Source organism: Sinohyriopsis cumingii, unplaced genomic scaffold (assembly GCF_028554795.1).
Source record: "Sinohyriopsis cumingii isolate HCF-2022 unplaced genomic scaffold, ASM2855479v2 utg000379l, whole genome shotgun sequence".
Taxonomy (NCBI): Eukaryota; Metazoa; Mollusca; class Bivalvia; order Unionida; family Unionidae; genus Sinohyriopsis; species Sinohyriopsis cumingii.
In genome coordinates, this window is record NW_028315894.1 from 2,370,989 (window position 1) to 2,390,426 (window position 19,438).

Consider the following 19,438-nt stretch of genomic DNA (forward strand, 5'->3'; position numbering starts at 1 on the left):
TGCAAAGCTGCTCGTGAAAACCAGGAATTGTTTCGTAATGTTACTGCGTGTTGTACAGGCTTCAAAAAGATATGTTACAGTCACTACGGACTGCACAAGAAGACCTCATGGCAGGCTTTGAACAAACATTCATGTCGCTGATTAAACCCACAACAAAAATTTCTGAATGTGCCTAAGATATTAAAAAGGCCACAAGTTCAACAGCCGAACAAGTAGCAGCACAAACTGGAACAGAAGTGGGTCCAGTTCATAAGACAGCTACGTGCACCTAGGTTATGAAACAAACAACACAAGCAACTGCAGAAGTTATTACACACTTGCCAGAGATGGTGGCTGAAGTCAAAGAAAAAGACAATGTTGGAGAACTTGAGTTCTGAAACTAGTGAGATGGTGCGTGTGCTACACGAAATAAATGCTGTGATGCAACAGACTATTGTAAACAGAAAAGAGAACGTAACCTTGATCATCTCAATCTCATCAACTAAACCAACAATCAGTGTGACTTTTTGTCTGCACATGTTACACTTGACATTGCACTACAATCACTGTGACTGTATTACAGTTGGCTCAATATCCTATCACAACCATTTCATGGTCTGCCAGTGAATAAAACATTTATGTTTTCAGCAGACAATGGCGCAGCCTAGAGTAATATTGAACATCCTGCTGCCATGTATGACACGAAATCGATTTATGAAGAAATTAAATGAAGAAATCACGCTGGTGACCGACACAGACTCTAAAAAATTTATATGTGCCACTGAGCCCTCACCCGGTACTGCCATTGCAAAAGAATCTTAGATGTATGCAGTTGTCATTGCAAGATCATCAATAAGATCAGTTTTAGGTTATCCTGAGAACGTTTCAGATGACAAATGATTTTTACCAGTGGGACATTGCATCACCAGATACAGTGATGATTTAATGAGAACAGATGGTCCAGCAATGATGTTGTCAAGGATGCACTAATAACAGACCATATACAACAGCTGTTGCTGGTCGTGCTTATTTTGAGCGAAACCTTGCTGATCACACCCCTGTTAATCCATGGCCCCAACCTAACTTTTAACTTTGGATCTGCACAGCGTCCATCACAACTTATTAGTGAATCATTGTGGTTTTAGTGTGCAATTCCACTCAGTCACATATTTGGTTTTTATAGATGTCTGTAAGGTTATGTTTTGAGCTAAACACTATCACCTTATTTTGTAAGAACAACGCCAATGATGCGATTTGGAGGTGCTACTAGTCAAGTCGAGTTTTCAACATTGACCTTCTGGATGGCTGTTTGGCTGCAGAATCACTTTTGTTATCATATATGCAATTGGGAACATCAACAATGTCGTTTGTAGCTAGCACTACAGACGTGCATCCAACAACTAATATTCACAGGCAGCAGCAGAGAGGGTGAACAGACCATAGAATTCCGACAAAACAAATAAAACAAACAAATAAATCATCTCGTAGAAAGGTCAAGATTTTACAAATGAGCTTTCCTTGAGATGTTTTATTTCTGTAATGACCGATTGTACTAATAAAACCTCAGTTCGAAATAGTAGCTGAAAAAATAAAGTACTCTACGTGTTTATTTATTTCTTGTTTATTTTTTTGACGACCAACGTTGGTAGGTACCCTCTCTGCTGCTCCTCTTCTGCTGATATTAATTAAATTATTATGTTATAATAAAATGATACATCCAGAATCTCATACTGCAAGAACAGCACGAGAACGATTAGAAACAATTAAAAAATTTCTTCCTGTCAGAGACTCATTTAGAAAAAATCTGCAAGCGCAGCAAGAATCAAAAGTTGAGTACGAAGAAGACACTAAAAAACTATTTAAACCCGTCACTGCAGCTACTAAGAAAGCTGCAGCGGCTGTTGAAAAAACTATATGGGGAGATATTGCGGAGGAAGATGAGAAGAGGAAAAAGGGTATTTTTCCGGTATTAGAACAAACTGCAGCGCAGGCTGAAAAAATAGCAGCGAGAACTAAAAAAACAAAGAAGATTTTACGAGACCTTCCAATTGACATAGCCGCAGCTCAACCTCCACCTGTTGATGAGGAAATACTTGAAGGTATTGAAGAACTTCGTACTGAAGTCGCCGATGTGAGAAAAAAACTTGCATCTAAATCCAAACCAGCAGGAGAAAACGTAGAATTAATTGCAAAATTTAACGAAGGAGTTGTTGAGGAAATTAGAAAAACTGAAAGAGAGAGATTACCTGAAGCAATATTAAATAGTATATCTAATAAATCTAGTATTTTAAAACCCCGTCATGAAAAAACAAATGATGATAATTTCATTAAATGGATATATCGCGTATATTACAACAAAAAACAAGCTAGAGGTCTAGAATACGAAAGACTTAAAGAAGATGTGTGATGTGATTTTGATTTTTAACGTAGCTTTAACAATTTTTCAGTCATATCGCTACGATGTCTGCAATGTGGCAGTTTATAGTGATGTCTAGCACTGGGGCATCATGCCGCAGACATGTAGCATGATGTCCCACCCAGTCACATTATCCTGACACCGGGCCGACCAGTCCTAACACTAACCTCTTAATGCTGAGCGCCAAGCGAGGCAGCTGTTAGTACCATTTTTGTAAGTCTTTGGTATGACTCAGCCGGGGATCGAACCCACGACCTCCCGCATCCGAGGCGGACGCTCTAACCACTAGGCCACCGGAGCGGTCACTTAAAGAAGAAGTAAAAAGACTTTATAGAGAGAGACGGGAACAACTAGAACAAGGAGAGTCCTCCCAGTATCAGCTTCCTCCACCTCTGCAACAAATAGAACAACAACAATCTTCTTCGCCACAGCAAAGGTTGAAGTCGGAAATTAAAAGGACTAAAGAGCTAATTAAATTACTCACCTCGAAGAAAATTTCTGCACCGAAAATGACATTTACACCGACAGGTTCACCACATGGATTTCGAGAAGGTGACTCACCCCCGGCCACCGCTGAAGTACTTGCTCCGGTAATGCAACCATCAGTATTTAAAACACCTCAAGATGAACCTAAAACAGGATCTGGTTTATGTCCTGATAATATCATCAATGACGTGTCACGGTTAGAAGTTCTCATAGGAGGAAAACGTGCCGGAAATAATTCACCAGAAATAACCAATGAAGCAGCTGATATTTGTCGGCGACTATTTCAAGGTGGTATCATGGATATCGGCGTTTACCGAGAACTTATTGATGAGCTCGTTGATGATTAGTCACCGCGATTAGATAAATGGTAAATAAAATAAGATGATTGTGCATGATAATCATCGCAAACCCGCACAGGTCAGAGCGGTAAACTCACGATTACCAATCTATAGTGTTATTTACGGAAATGGACTTGGTGATGTTATTCAGGGATTATTTACAAGGATAGCTCCCAAAGTAGCACCTGTAGCAAAACAATTATCGATGAAGGCTATTGATATTGTTCGTGATAAAGCTCCTGGTGCAATTGTCAATGTTGCTGGTAAGGCGTTCTCGGCGATCAAAGAAAGACTAGCACGATTATTGCGACGAAAACAACAACCACCGGTGAAACTGGCAAGTACTGAGGTGATGCCTGCAGATGTTAGTAAAATAATAAATCAAGCTGCAGATCAAAAACTAGCGGCGTTAGCAGATCAAGGACTCGGTGAATCTGGAAATAATATCTCAAGTTTGATATCCGGAAGTGGAACTTTCCGAGGTGGAACTTTCCGAGGTGGAATTTCCCGAAGGCGGTGATCAACGTGTTAGACGAAAAATAATTATAATAAAATGTTCAAGCGCGTATCCGACACAGCATTTGACATGGAAGCACCCGTCCTTAAGGATGAATCTGTACGTGATTATCAATTTTATTCCTATGACGCAAAACAACCAGATCAACGTGGAAGAATTGAACTACAAGTTCATGACACAAGTAGATACTTTTTACCCGCTGATGCCTTTCTTGAGGTAGAAGGTACAATTATAAAAACGGATGATACTAATTACTTAGATCCAGTAAAAATTGGTTTTGTCTACAACGGGATCATGGCATTATTTAGTGGCGCCACATATATGATTGATGGAAAAAATATTGAATCAATTCAGAATGATGTCGACGTTGCTACAACAATAATTGGTCTGGCGAGATATTCTGATGATTATACAAGATCAGCAGGTCCCACAATGATGTTTGTGAAAGATAACTCCAATAACCCTGAAAGTGATCCGTATAATATAAGACGACCAAGAAATTTTGCCGATAACAATGATGCTGACGTGTGGCCAGTAGTTCATGGTTCTGGCGAAAATTTCAACTTGGGATTTGCAGCACGTAGAAATATGTTGCTAGGAGGCAATAGAGGTTTTTCATGTACAATTCCACTATCGCATATTTTTGGATTTTGCAGGAATGTTAAAAAGGTTATTTTTGGAGCTAGACACACGGTTGTTCTTGTAACAAAGAACGATGATAATGATGCTCTGTGGAGACCCGCTGGTGATGCTGGTAAAGTAATATTATCGAAACTTTCATTGTGGATGCCGGTAATGACTCCAACGATCGCAGAAGAACTGCGATTAATTTCTTTCATGGATGCAGGTGGTAAATCCTTGTTGTCATGGTTAACAACAAGCACAGACAGTATGCAAACTAACGTTAACGGTCAGTTTACATGGCATATAGCATCACAACAGGGTGTTTCTGCACCACGACATATTTTTATTGCTTTTCAGAGAACTGATCGTTTAAACTCACAAGTTCACTCTCATATGATATTTGACCAACTAGGTCTCACAGATATTTCTTTACGGATAAACGGACAACAGGAACCAACAGAAAATGTACAACTAAATTATGCATTAAATCACATAGGACGTGCATATCATCGTTTGATGTCATTTATGGGACGTGATCAAAATGTTGATACCGGGTTGCAAATATCACAACTAGATTTTAAAAAATTGTACCCGATTTATTATTTTTCATTAGAACATCTTGATCTATCAAAACAATCTGTCGTTGATATACATCTCAAAGCAACATTAAATACTGCTGGTGTTGATTACAGAGCGATCGCGGTCATACTTAGCGACAAGGCCATGTTACTTGAAGGTGGCAGTGGTCGAATGAGGGTTGTTGATGCACCGGTGGAAAATCTTTAATCGTGTTATTTAGAAAAATATTATTTATATAAAAATGTCGTACAGTCATGTTAATGTTACTCTGACCCCCGGTCAGGTAAAAAAGCTTCAATCAAAAACCGCCAACAAATGCGGAACTAAAATATCACTAAAACGAGATCATATTAGTGGTGGTCCAAACAAATTATCGTTGACAAATAATCAGATTAAACATTTCAATAAAGCCCTAGAATCAAAAACTGGAGTTCAATTCCATCTCTCCCCGAGCGCCATCAAAGACATGGTTAAAACGGGTGGTATATTTCCACTACTTGCGGCCATTCCGGCATTAATAGCTGCGGCTGCTCCAGCCGTAGCAAAAGCGGCCGCGTTAGGTGCTGTTGGAACAGCCGCTGGAATGGCACTAAAGAAAGCAACAGGGCGGGGATACAAAAAAAAGGGACGCGGTCTAAGATTACCGGGATCTCGTTGGGGGAGAGGCCTAAGGCTTCCAGGATCATTTCGTTAAACGTTCCAGCATCAAATTTTGATTTACTTGATGCTGCTAAAAAATTAAAAATATCTGCCTTTAGAGGTGTTTTTATGCGAGATCAATTACCGAAACAACCAAACAAACTAGAAACAGGTATTATTAATCTTGACAAACGTTCCGGACCTGGTACTCATTGGGTATCATACGCGATTGATCCGCGTGGAATTGTTTATTTTGATTCGTACGGGTTAGCTCCACCTATTGAATTTATCAAGTATGTCGCACCACTCCACGCAACAACCAGAGGTTCCAAAGTTTGGTATTCAACGCTACCCACACAAACAATGACAGATCCGCCAATATGCGGCCGTGAAGTAATTAATGTACTCGACGCTATATCAAAATCATCCAGGCCGCCACATAAAGTCGTGCACGATTATACAAGCAACCGATTTGTTGCGCGTAAAGCATTTTAAACAACGGATCTTATTATAATGGTTGATATTTACGGAAGATCTTCTACTAGTAAGAAAATAAAATCCGACGTTGATCTGTCAAAGTATGCGACTAAAGATGACCTCGCTGATATCATGAACCTTGCTGGAGTTGACCCAGATGAAGTTGTTTTTTTTCAGGATCGATATGGTAAACTAAAAACCAGCAATATCAAATGGAATGATATAGTCCGGCGAGTACTTGGTGCAGTTACGGATAATATTCCCGTGTTTACTGACGGTGGTAGAATCAGAGATTCAAGTATGTCACTTAAAACCATCAGAGATGAAATTGCAAAAAGTGTTGCTAATCGCGTGAGAAACACCGGTGACACGATGACAGGTGAACTTAGCATGAGCGGGAACAAAATAGTAGCTGTAACAGCTCCAAAATCTGACAACGACGTCGCAAACAAACTATACGTCGACGACGTGGATGGAAAACTATCCACGCTGCGGGCCGAGTATGACGTTCACGTAACCGGTTTTACAAGGCTTCGAAGAAATTTTCAGAAAACCGATGATGCCATAAATAAGTTCTTTGGAACTCCTTCCGTCATTGACATGAAACTCGTTGATATCAAAAGTAACCTAGACACGATCAAACGAACACAACTAGACATCGTAGCGGGAATTCCTGAGATTATCAACAAAACAAATTTGATTAAAATTTCAGCTGGAATAACTCCCGGGCATATTACAAACATCGTATGCACGGTATCATCGGGATTTGCAACATGGTCGCAGCAAAATAATACTATCAAATATACCGCAACAGTCACTGGCGTGTACAGGCTATCTGTGTTTAGTGCTGCAAAATTTAAAATATTTACAACGTTTCCATGGCGTCATTCCACCGACAGGTTTTCCGGGGTTGTATCTGTTGTATTAAATAGCGGAACCGAAGAAATATTTATCCTGGATGCAGATGATAAGACATTAACCGCAACATCCTTCTGGTGGTGTTTGGAATTTGTAGCTGAAACACCTCAATTGGTTACTGCATAAAAATATATATGGACGGTGCACAATACAGATACAATCAAGCGCGTGAATGGCAGGCTGCGCTAAAAGATCAAGTTGATCAATATACAGTAAAAGTAAAAAAATATCGACGACGATTGGTTATCGTTGATGTGATTGTTTATTCAGTATCCGCTGTTGTTGCTGGAACCGGTGTAATATTATCAGCGTTAACAACGATGGCACCAGTAGCTGTAACTATCTGTATATCAGCAGCAACAACTATTGCAGGTGTGATTGGTATCATCACAAAAAAAATATGTACTTGTACGAACGAAAAATTATCCGATTACAAAATAAAATTACATACAGCGACGGTAGCATACTCGAAATTATCCTCGTTGTTATCAGCGAGTCTCAGTGATGGAATTATATCTGATTTCGAATTTTCAATGATGACCAAAATATACGATGAAGGTATTAAAGATACAAGTATCAATAATGACAGAATTACTCCAGCAGATCGTGACCAACACAACTCCGCCAAAGATAACGATGATCTCGGTAAGTTCAATTAATCCTGAATTTAGTGTTAATTTTCCTACTGCAATTCCAGTAAAAGAAATAGCACTAGCACAATTACGAGTATATTACAGCTGGCCAAATATCAGATCAAAATCATTTAATGGTACACCAGCAAATAATTCGCTTGTATTTACTAACAAGAACAAACCCGATGGAACACCTGACTGGGTTGTTGTTGGAATACCAACCGGCAGTTATGAGATTGAAGAGATCAGTGAGGAATTTGCGCGTAGAATAAAATCAATAACAGGAAAAGAATTAAAAATATCAATAAACGTTCATGAGCCGACGTTGTCCTCGACGGTTGAAATAAACTCGCCTGATTATGCAGTTGATATTTATCAATCTTCAATCAGATCAGTGCTAGGATGGCCTGAAATTCCCCCGGTGTATGAAGGACCACCAGAACCAACGAGGGGTGATTTTATCACAGATGAAAGGAAATTTATGACAGTTCCTGAATATAGAGGTAAATATCCATGGATCCAGACCGGTGGTCTTTCCGTGTTTACAATTACTCCTGATGGTGACGTTCCTAAAATAATAAATAATGTACGTAGTAATCATCCAGATGCTAGAGTATATCCACTCGTAGATGAAGAATTTATTAAATCATATTCTGATCCTGTTAATTTTGAATTTAAACAATCAATCAACAAACTACGAAATTTCTTTACTGATAGCTACAGCGATAACGTAAAACAAAAAATCATTGAGACGAAAAAACATCTAAATCAGGTCATATCAGATATTAGATACGTTAATAAAACTATCATTGTGAACATGGTTAGACACGGTGATGAAATTATTGATAATTATAAAGCTGGACCATGGTTTCTCAATCATTACAAAATAACTAAACAACAATTACCAACATTTGTAATACCGGGGATTGATGCTGGAGAACTAGTAAAATTATTAAACGATCTTATCGACGAAAACTTCCCTAAAATACTCGATGCGTGGAAAAAACTAGCACCACCTCCAACTGTTCTCAGATATGATAATGATCCACACGGCGGCGGAAGACACGTATCCCCGCGGATCGTTAATATAACACCGACGGTCGCGGTCAGTCTGGTTTGTGACGTAATCGATGGCAGCTATCAAATAGATCTCGGAAGATCAAATCAGGCTCAACAAGGATACATCCTATACACGTTCACACCACAAGTTCCCCCTGGAAATTTAATCGTGCAAGAACCAACTAATCCTGTGTATTTACGGTGTCACAATAATATGTTAACGCGAATCAATTTTAAACTCACAGACCACCTTAATCGCTTAATTGACATACGTGAAGAAGAGCTTGTAATAAATCTGTATGTAAAGTCGTAAAGACTTCCGTCGTAAGGATTTCTGTCTAAGGACTTTTGTCGTAAGACTTTATCGTAGATCTTTATGTAATGGAGGGGTTTTACACGCGAGGATTTCTTAACAGTTAGAAGAACATTTGTAACAGAGATCAGAATCAAATTCGATCAACTTAAAAAATTTTTTATTATTACTGGCACAAATTTGTGTTTGGTACAAATTAATCGGCCCAGGCAACTAAAAAAGCTAGTCGATGAAAGTAAAATTAAAATTTCTATCACAAAAAAAATAATATTTATTAATTTTCCTGATTTTTACTGAAATTGTACAAATTACTTGATTTTGACTACCAACTACCCCCTCAGAAACATAAAAATGCACGAACTACTTGATTTTGACTACCAACTACCCCGTCAAAATCAAGAAAGTTCTAACCTTGTCAAATTGTTCCTAATAAATTTTATTTATTATAAATTAATTTTATTTATTAATAATATTATTTTTACTGATTTTTATTTTTTTTACTAAAATACAACGAAATTGCTCAATTTTCCTGATTTTGACTACCAACTACCCCGTCAGAAATCAAGTAGTTCGTGCATTTTTCTTTGATTTTGACTACCAACTACCCCGTCAGAATCAAGTAGTTCGTGCATTTTTCTTGATTTTAGTAAAAAAAAAATAAATCCTCAGTAAATAAATAAATTAATTCAGAAATAAATAATTTGTAAAATTAAGAAATTTGTACAATTTTATGCTTTTGATGGGGTAAATGGTAGTCAAAATTAAGAAATTTGTACAATTTTATGTTTTTGATGGGGTAAATGGTACTCAAATTAAGAAATTTGTACAATTTTATGCTTTTGATGGGGTAAATGGTAGTCGAAATTAAGAAATTTGTACAAATTTGTTAAATTTCAGTAAAAAAAAACAAATTACTAACCCATCAAATTCAGAAATAATATTTCTGATCAAAGATCTCAGTCATCTTCAAAATTACTACTTTGGATCGTTTCACGATCTGACATTATTTTTCTTAATAGTCTTATGCGAGTACTAATCGTTTTCTTTGCCTCATACTCGTGGGATAATAACGACTTAATTCTTTCTACGGCGGTAGAAAGAGGAACGAACTCCTTCACATGATCATCTTCTACGGTAGCTAGCGACTGAAACATTGCCGATTGAATCCGTTTCATGAGCCTGTATTCAGATGATAGTGTGTGTGTCCCCATGGTTTTACGTTCTTGTAAAATCTCAAAGTCAGAAACTATTTTTTCAGGATTAAGTTCATCAGATATATTAATTCCATCTTTTTTCAATTTTTTAATAGCAACAATTACATCATTGATATTTTCATGGTTCATTTTATAATATATGAATCTTTAAAATAAAAAAAATATCCCAGAACCCCTTCGAGTTCGTCGGGATGTTTCAGGGACAGCACAAACATATAACTTAATTAAGGTACGCTCAGCAAAAACCCACCCATAATAATTAATCCAGTGGGTGATACGAAAAATAGGTATCAACCACAAGTCAATATTGTGGTTGGGAATTTGCTGAGCGGGTGGGTTCTTGCGGTTCCCCCCACTATTATAAAAATCGCAATTATGCGCACCACCGACAAATTGTCAGCCATGGGGATTCGATCCTGGACCGGGAGCATCACAGTCCAATACCATACTGATCGAGCTATCAAACATTGTTACGAACATATGTTTTGGAAGTTAATATATAGTTAGCTATATAGCTAAGGAACCAATATTTACACTAAACAGCGGTTTCTGAATCATAACAGTTTCTGTATTTATAACAGTTTCTGAATAATAACAGTTTCTGTATTTGTAGCGGTTTCTGAATAATAACAGTTTCTGTATTTGTAGCGGTTTCTGAATAATAACAGTTTCTGTATTTGTAGCGGTTTCTGAATAATAACAGTTTCTGTATTTATAACAGTTTCTGAATAATAGTTTCTGTATTTGTAGCGGGTTTCCCAAGTAGACTGAGAATCAATAATAATAGTTTCTGTATTTGTAGCAGGTTTCCCAAGTAGACTGAGAATCAATAATAACAGTGGCATTAATGCACCAGTCAAAGAACTTTCCAGAATGTAAGTTCAGTGAACACACAACTGCAGGTCGATTACAATGAGCAACGGTTTCTGTTTCACACACAGCTTCCTACGGATCAATAACATTATCATGTGTTGTATGATGGGGAAATATTTAAAAACCATAAATAATACTTCTACGAGTAATTAGTTACGATGTAATTAGTTACGATGTAATTAGTTAAACTGACTAATTACGATCATAAAAAACCAACCATCTACGAAGAAAACTATATATTACAAAGTAATCTCCCCTTATGTAATCAAAAATTCAGTAGTGTATGGAGGACCTACTGTGACATAAATTAAAAAAATTAATTCAATGTGGTGATGATAGTTAATAATGTGGTGATGATAGTTAATAATGTGGTGATGATAGTTATTGATACTTAAAGATAATTTTCTGTTTATATTTTTTCGAGAAAGTAGATCTGGTTATATTATCTGCGACGTATTTTACCACACGCGAGTTAATATCAAAATATGTCGCAGCCGCGTTCATAGACTGAAACATAATTTCTTTGCCGGTTTCTATGTTTGTGGAAATTACCACCCTCTTTCCGATTGTCTTATATCTTCCTGTATTTCCACGTGTATTATTCTCGCTGTATGTGACAACACGAAGGTTGGATAAATTATTGTTTTGAGTATCCCCGTCAATATGATCAATAACAAGACCGTCATTGATCAAACCCTTGTGACACTCGTATGTAAATCTATGACACAAATAATGTTTCTTCCCCCCCTCGCATGTGAACCTTAGATAGCCAGTATTAGAAACAACGCCAACTGGTTTTTTTAACTTGCAGTGTTTGATGATACCATTAATATTTGATTCATAGTTTGTTATGACAGGATGTGGGACAAATATATTTTGCTCCATTATAATAATATTATATGTTTAAATCATTGTTTGTCTGAAATCTTGATATATAATCCCTCACGGATTTTATAGCGTTTTCACCGCTATTATTTTTTTTGTCATAATATCTTTTAAGTTCTCTGAACCGTTTTCCGCCGCACTTCCCACATAATTCTGTCTTTCCTCGCACTCCAATACCACACCGTAGACATGGTATTGGTCCTAGACTTCCTCGTCGTATGTTTTGTGAGTGCATCCAACAAAATTCCTTTCTACAGGATTTGTTGCATCGATTTACTGAGCCGATCATCAACCATCTACATTGAGACATTGTATATATATATATATATATAATTTTCTTTATTTAAATATTTGTTTTAATTATATGAACGAGTTTGAGAGATTATCCCAAACTAGGCCTGTTAAGTATAAATTCAACCTTGACAGATTATCTTCTGACTTGCCAGTACGAGATCTGGTTGATCCGAAAAATAAAAGTTTGATCTCGAAAATTCACGACGCCAAGAAAGAATTTTACACGGATGGTGCATCTCATACATGGTCAACGTTCAAGATTATACGAAACACTGACTTTGTCACGGACGCTACAATGAATGACAAACGAGCGGCAACTATCATTAACTACATCGCTGAATACGAGGGCAATCAAAAATATTTCTTCAGAGTAAAATTTATTGTATTAACAGAAACAGATAGTTGGATTATCCGTGACAAATATGATCCTGTCCTTGGTAATAATAAAACTATCATATTAAGTAAAAATTCCAGACCGGGTCTACTGACAGGTATTGATAAACCGTATTATGAACGAGCGTATCCTGTAACAGCGGTTATTTATGGAATCTATGAGATAAATAAAAAACCTAACGTTGATAAACTAGCGCCGATGAAATTTTCAAGGTTAAATTGTGTGGCTGAACGAGTAATAGAACACTTTACAAACGCGATGCGTGGAAATGGATTAACTGATTTAAGGCGTGAAAAAATAAACTCGTGGGCTGATTCAGTTAAGGACACCGGTGCTACAATAAAAGATGTTGCTGAGTTAGGAAAAATATTAAAATTTCCAATAACTGTGGCGACAATAACGGGAGAAATTCTGTACCAGTCGAAATATAAATCGAAGGGAGCTCCAATAAATATTATCGATCATAACGCGCACGCATGGACTAACGCAGTAACAATATTTCCACGTGATCGAACTGTTAGATTTTATCACACAGATATGGGGGCAGATAATTCTGTGGCAGATAGTATGTTTGATTTTATCAACGAAATAAGTAAAACCGATCCTGTATCGGTATGGTTATTTAAAAGTAATGAGGAGGGTGAATTTGATCAGTTTGTCAAACCGAACGGTGAAATATATCGCACAGAATCCCTCCATGACGAGATGAAAAATCTCGCGACGTTTTTACAGTGCAAGCACGCGGAAAATACTGACAAATTACTAACTAATTGTTTTACCGTTCCATCTGTTGCGGCTCATTTCGCCAGAGAACGAAATTCATGGAAACCAACACGATTTGATTTACTCGAGGACGTACGCGCAAGTTGCGTCGAATATGGACATGGCGGATTATGGAATACCAAATACAATTACAATGATGTTATTTCGGTTGATATGGTTGCATGTTATCCAGGAAGTTTTCTGGGATACGGAGATTGTTCTACGTACTTTGAAAGATTTGGTCACCCTACAAACGAGATGACGCGAGTGGCAATTAATGGACCATTACCTGATTTTGATCTGACTGGATTCGCCTGTATTGAGTCGTTCGAGTTTAACGAAAATCTTCACAAGATTTGTTATGTTTGGTTTGGTAGACATTTTTGTGAAAAACGTTGGGCACCTATAGTTTTGTTGCGATATATGCTAGATTGTATGATACTGACATCGTTGGTGGTCAGTGAGGCAATTATATCATATCATGCACAGACCAAAGTTTGGTTGCCCATGTCAGATTCTGAAGTTATTAGCGAGTTTAAGGAAAAATATCCTGATATTTCCGAAGATGATATTCCTAATAAACTCAAAACCGCAAAAGATCTCGGTAGAAAAATTATAGGTAAATTTACTCAAGGTGGTGCATATGATTATAAAAGACATCACGCACGATTAATTTTAGATGATGCCGAGTACGATTTTATAATCGCTGATACAACGGCGAAAAATACATTTGTAAATCGAGAGAGTGTTTATTTATCCGACGGAACAAAATTAGGTACGATCGTTAGTTACATAAATGACGTATCCCCGCAATATACTCATCTAAGATCTTCCATGTTGGCTTATGTTTCTATAAATTTATTATCGATGATTAATAGATTTCCTGAGACCGCAGTCAGAGTCGCAACAGATTCGTTTTATATTTCAAGTAAATATTTAGAACCTGTTATGAAATTTACAAGTAATGATGAACGATGGGGTTCGTGGAGAATAAAAAAATAACTATTACACAATTATGTAGAATCAGCAGATGTTCCAGTGAGAGATTTTTATCGTGAGGGTAATAAAATATCAGAAATGTCGAAAGCACCATCGTTGAGTGATCCAATAACCAGATATAAGACAGTATATCTCAATGGACCTGGTGGATGCGGCAAAACAACTCGAACGATTAATGTTTTTAGAAATTCAGATATAATTGTGCTGACACCCACACATAGACTTGCACGTGAGATGAAACAGCGGCAAGTACAATCGTGCACGTATCATAGTTTCTTCCGATGGCGCGGAGATACATGGACTCCTGAACGGATGGGAGAAAAATATATACCTAAAATAATTATTTGGGATGAGATATGCACGGTCTCATTGGATACATTAAAAACGTTTCTTGATTGGTTGTTGACGAAAAATACCGCCATAATAATGTGTGGCGATCATGGTCAACCGCCGCCTTTTGTTGGACCATCTCCACATGATTGGTTAAAAATTTCGTTGATTATTACGAAGAAATAGATGATGATCATAGAGCTCTTGATGCAAATTTGAAGGAGTTTAAAAAATTAATCAGATTACAATCAAACAAAATTCAGTGTGAAATAATACGTGGAGTGATCTCAGAGACATCAATGAGTGATTTTTTGAACTCATGGAGACCCAACGATTTGATCGTAGCAAGTAGAAAAATAATCAGAGACGCTTTACAACAACAGTTATTTCAACTACATAAAGAACAATATTCAGAATTACCCGTACCGTTGTGTTATAGACCATCAGATACACGAAAACAGAATATTAATGTTGATATTCCAGGACCCTTGACAGAGTCAAGGAAACAGAATCTCGTATTAAATGATATTGTCGCCGTTGATATCAGTGTGGTCGAAGATGCATTACGCGCTGACAAATCTCCATGGGTGTTGGGATACGCTATGACGATCCACTCGTCTCAGGGATTAACTATTTCTGATACACGAGTCTGGATTGTAGACGATCGCATCGAGTGGTCAAATTTAGTTTATTTAGCGGTATCGAGGGTCAGAAATATATCTCAATTACGTAGAATCATAATTCCTGAAATCGTTGATAAATTTAACATCATCGATGATGATATAACAAGAAAAAAATTAATCGGATACAAACAATCTGACAAAAAAAATAAACGTGACTTTGATCTTGATGTTGAATTTATTATTGAGTTAAAACAGCAGCAGAACAATCATTGCATCAGTTGTAATTGTATAATGTTATGGCGGTATTCGAGTAATGATTCAAGACAATTTACCGTAGATAGAAAAGATAATAGTCGCGGTCATACACGAGAAAATACCATGTTAGCCTGTCTTGAGTGTAATCGACATAGAGGCGCTGGCACCCTTGGCGCTAGTGCTAGTTAAGTGATCGAAATCACCGAAGTGATCGCGGCGGTAGTTGTGTATCCGCGGGAATTATTTGTAGTTGTTCACGTGTAAATCCACGTTGAGGAGCGGCCGAATCTAATCTGTAGATTGCAGGTCTGGAAACGCCTACATTTCTTCCAGTGGATCTTGTCACGGTAGATATTTTGTGTGTGGTAACACTCCAAATAGGATCAGTCGCTCTCGCTTTACCACCTTCAAGTTCACCAGGCTCATATAAATATCTGACTGTGACATCACCTAATATTTTTTGTTTTCCAGCATCTTTTCGTTGTGCTGGTATATTTATTTTTGTGACCGCGCTAATGGGTTTCATGTTGGTTGTTCGTGTGATCTCATTATTTAATGCAGCTATCACGATTGGTAATCTTGCCACCCATTCGCGAGATCTTTTATCCTGAATAAATTCCCTCGCGTATTGATATCCAAATAACCGTTCAGCAAGTGTTCGATTAAATCGCTCAACAATTGCTTGATCACGGTGAATTGCAGTATGACCTCGTCGTATTTTGGTATTATGTCGTTTCATCAACGATGATACTGGACCAAGAAATTCCTTACCAGGATCAACCTGTAGTAGCTGTGGCCATCGCAGACCACCTCGTGGTCCACCACCTCGTTGATAAATTCGTTCAAACGCATCGGCTACTTCAGATGATGTTTTCGCTGATAGCGGCTCTGCTTCTTTATATCTACTTGCAACATCAATACGGTTAGCGCGTACTTGTACGTTTTTCCACGCACAGTATCATGCGGTAAAAACAGAATATCAGCTTGATGAACTTCATTAGGAACACTGACATCGAAATACGCGTACTGAATTTGTTTAGGACGTGGTAGATAAATTTGCCATATTGCTTGTTTAGATAACCACGTTTTAGCAGTAGAATGTTTAACCGATGCTGCATCAGCGAGTTTACCAATTGCTGCTTTGCCTCTCCAGTATCCTCTCGGCGAATAATAAATTGATTCCATTATTAATTACCAGCCCCAATCGCTAATTTACCTTTCATCGAGGATCTTACTAACCAATTAGCTAATGATTCTCTAATATTTTTATTTTTTATAGAATTTAATGAATGAATTAATTTTACATCTGCAATATGCCTATCTTGTAGATTTTTACTTTTATAAGCTACATCATGAGCATGACAAGCTCGATCAATAGCATTTATTGGTTCCTCGCCTGGTTTTGGTTGATCTTGATTATCGAGCCTGATATCGAGTCGAGTACCAGGACCGCAATAATCATATCCTGGTAGATGTTTTTCTCCGCTGTATTTAGCCCATGGAGCACCTGGAAACTTTGACATCAAATTAGCAATATCACCACCGCGCTTATTAGGTAAAAACGAAAATTTCTTTCTACAGCACATAGAACATTTTCCACCGTACGCTATTTTTTTGTTTTTTGTTGTAACTGTAGCTAAATCAATAGTTGGAGTTTTAACTTTACAGCGTAAACAATATAAATTCATGTTATAATATATATGGATATAATTGATTTCTCAGCAACTCGGCAGCGAGAGCCAGTTAAGCATCATCCTGCGCTACCGAACTCCATCAGAATGATTATCATAGGACCATCTGGATCGGGTAAGACGCAATTATTACTTAATCTGATAATGAGATGGTTGAAATGGGATAAGTTGTATTTAGTAGCACCATCCGTTGATGATCAACGATGTTATGATGTACTTAAAGATTTCAATGAAAACGCGCGATTACTGGATGAAGATAATGATGTTATAGAGTTTATAACCGATATTGGTGAAGCACCATCCGTAGATTCCATAGACGGATTTATTAATAATTTAGTTGTATACGACGATGTGATGCTAGATAAACAATCAAATCCAGCCAGAATATTTTCCCGAGGTAGACACAAAAATACAGACGTGATCTATGTTACTCAACGATATACACAAATACCAAAAGTGATCAGAGACAACTGCAACATTTTAGTTGTGTTTAATGGCGTAGACACACACACGTTGCGAAATATTCATCAAACTTGGTGCGGTGGTGACATGGATATAATTAAATTCAAAAATTTCTTCTCACGAGCGCAAGCTACCCCGCATGGATTTATAACAATAAATTTACATGATCCAAGAACAAGATATCGTGTGGGTATTGATAAAATATTTGGGTAACAGGGGGAGCAGCAGAGAGGGTACCTACCAACGTTGGTCGTCAAAAAAATAAACAAGAAATAAATAAACACGTAGAGTACTTTATTTTTTCAGATACTATTTCGAACTGAGGTTTTATTAGTACAATCGGTCATTGCAAAAATAAACATCTCAAGGAAAGTTCATTTGTAAAATCTTGACCTTTCTACGAGATGATTTATTTGTTTGTTTTATTTGTTTTGTCGGAATTCTATGGTCTGTTCACCCTCTCTGCTGCTCAGGCAGTTATCATAGCAAATAAGCAGTCAACATGGTCTTGCTGCGACAAAAGTTGTGTTCTTGGTGCTTCAACTAACAGAGTGCGATAATGACAAAGAGCATGACAAAAATTGTATTTGACACCTTAGGAGTGACTAAAGTTTCGTTGCGAAGTGGTCATCAAGAACCTTATGAAGAAATTTGGCTTGACTATGCAACAGGCGTTTCTTGTATTGCACATGCATATCACAATCTATGGTTGTTTATGGACCAGCATCAAAACACTGACACAGGTCTTAAGATGTCCCAACACGACTGTCAGACACTGTTTCTGATTTATTACTTTTCATCAGAAAACTTGGAGGTTTTTAGACAGTCCATCTTTATGTATTTTCATGTACAGGAAGGTGTTGCTGGCACTGCTGGTTAACAATGTCATGTTGTGATGTTTTCTGAAAAGATTATGTTACTGCAGGGAGCTGGTGGTCGAATAAGGGTCATCAATGCACCTGTGGAAAATACATAAATTAACTTGTTACGTATCTAATTAATGTCCTATCATGAAGTGAATGTCAGCCTTAGTGAAAATCATCTTACGAAACTAAAAACGCAATAAAAAACAACCGTAGGGTCACACTAAAACTTTTTTCAGCAATATTGACCAGAAATGTCATCATGTGGTTGACCCAAACACAACTCGTTGAGCTTAATGTGGCCAAACAAAACAATATTTCACTGACATTAAAACTATCCAAGCCACTAATTCAAAAGACTGTGGGATTAGTTATATTCCTTGCAGCAATTCCCATGTTGTTAGCATCAATGGCTCCAGTAGTTGCAACAGCTGTGGCATTTGCTGTCAGAACTGCAACTGGGATGGCTCTCATAGTCATATAAAAAAGGAAAAGACCTTCGATTAACAAGTTGAATACCATCAGGCAGAGGTCTTCAATTACCCCGTTGCAGAAATTCATCTGTTCACCCGTCCAATGACCAATCTTGATTTACTCACTATGGCTAAATCAAACATTTTCATGTTTTCTTTATGCAAAATGAAATTGCATTGACGGTGCCATGCACATTTGAAACTGGTATTGTCAACCTGGACTTGACAACAGGACCTGGCACCTATTTGGTTGTATACATGGTGACACAACAGCAGCATTCATATGCCAGATGCAAAAACACTCTGGAATTGTTTCTATAATGGCATGCACCACTGTATCCAC

At 37.4% G+C, this 19,438-nt stretch overlaps 1 protein-coding gene across 13 annotated transcripts in view; it reads right to left on the reverse strand.

The window, feature by feature from the left end:
• LOC149774226 (uncharacterized) overlaps window positions 1–19,438 on the reverse strand; it is a 91,976-nt gene that overhangs the window by 9,835 nt on the left and 62,703 nt on the right. The window contains exon 8 of one of the 13 annotated variants that reach the window (XM_089945673.1): window positions 17,772–18,718. The exons of the other annotated variants lie outside the window; for them this stretch is intronic. Coding sequence (XP_089801799.1) covers window positions 18,645–18,718 — 74 coding nt within the window. The 3' untranslated portion in view covers window positions 17,772–18,644. Of the gene's footprint in view, window positions 1–17,771; window positions 18,719–19,438 lie in introns of those variants that run through there. 13 annotated transcript variants of the gene reach the window in all.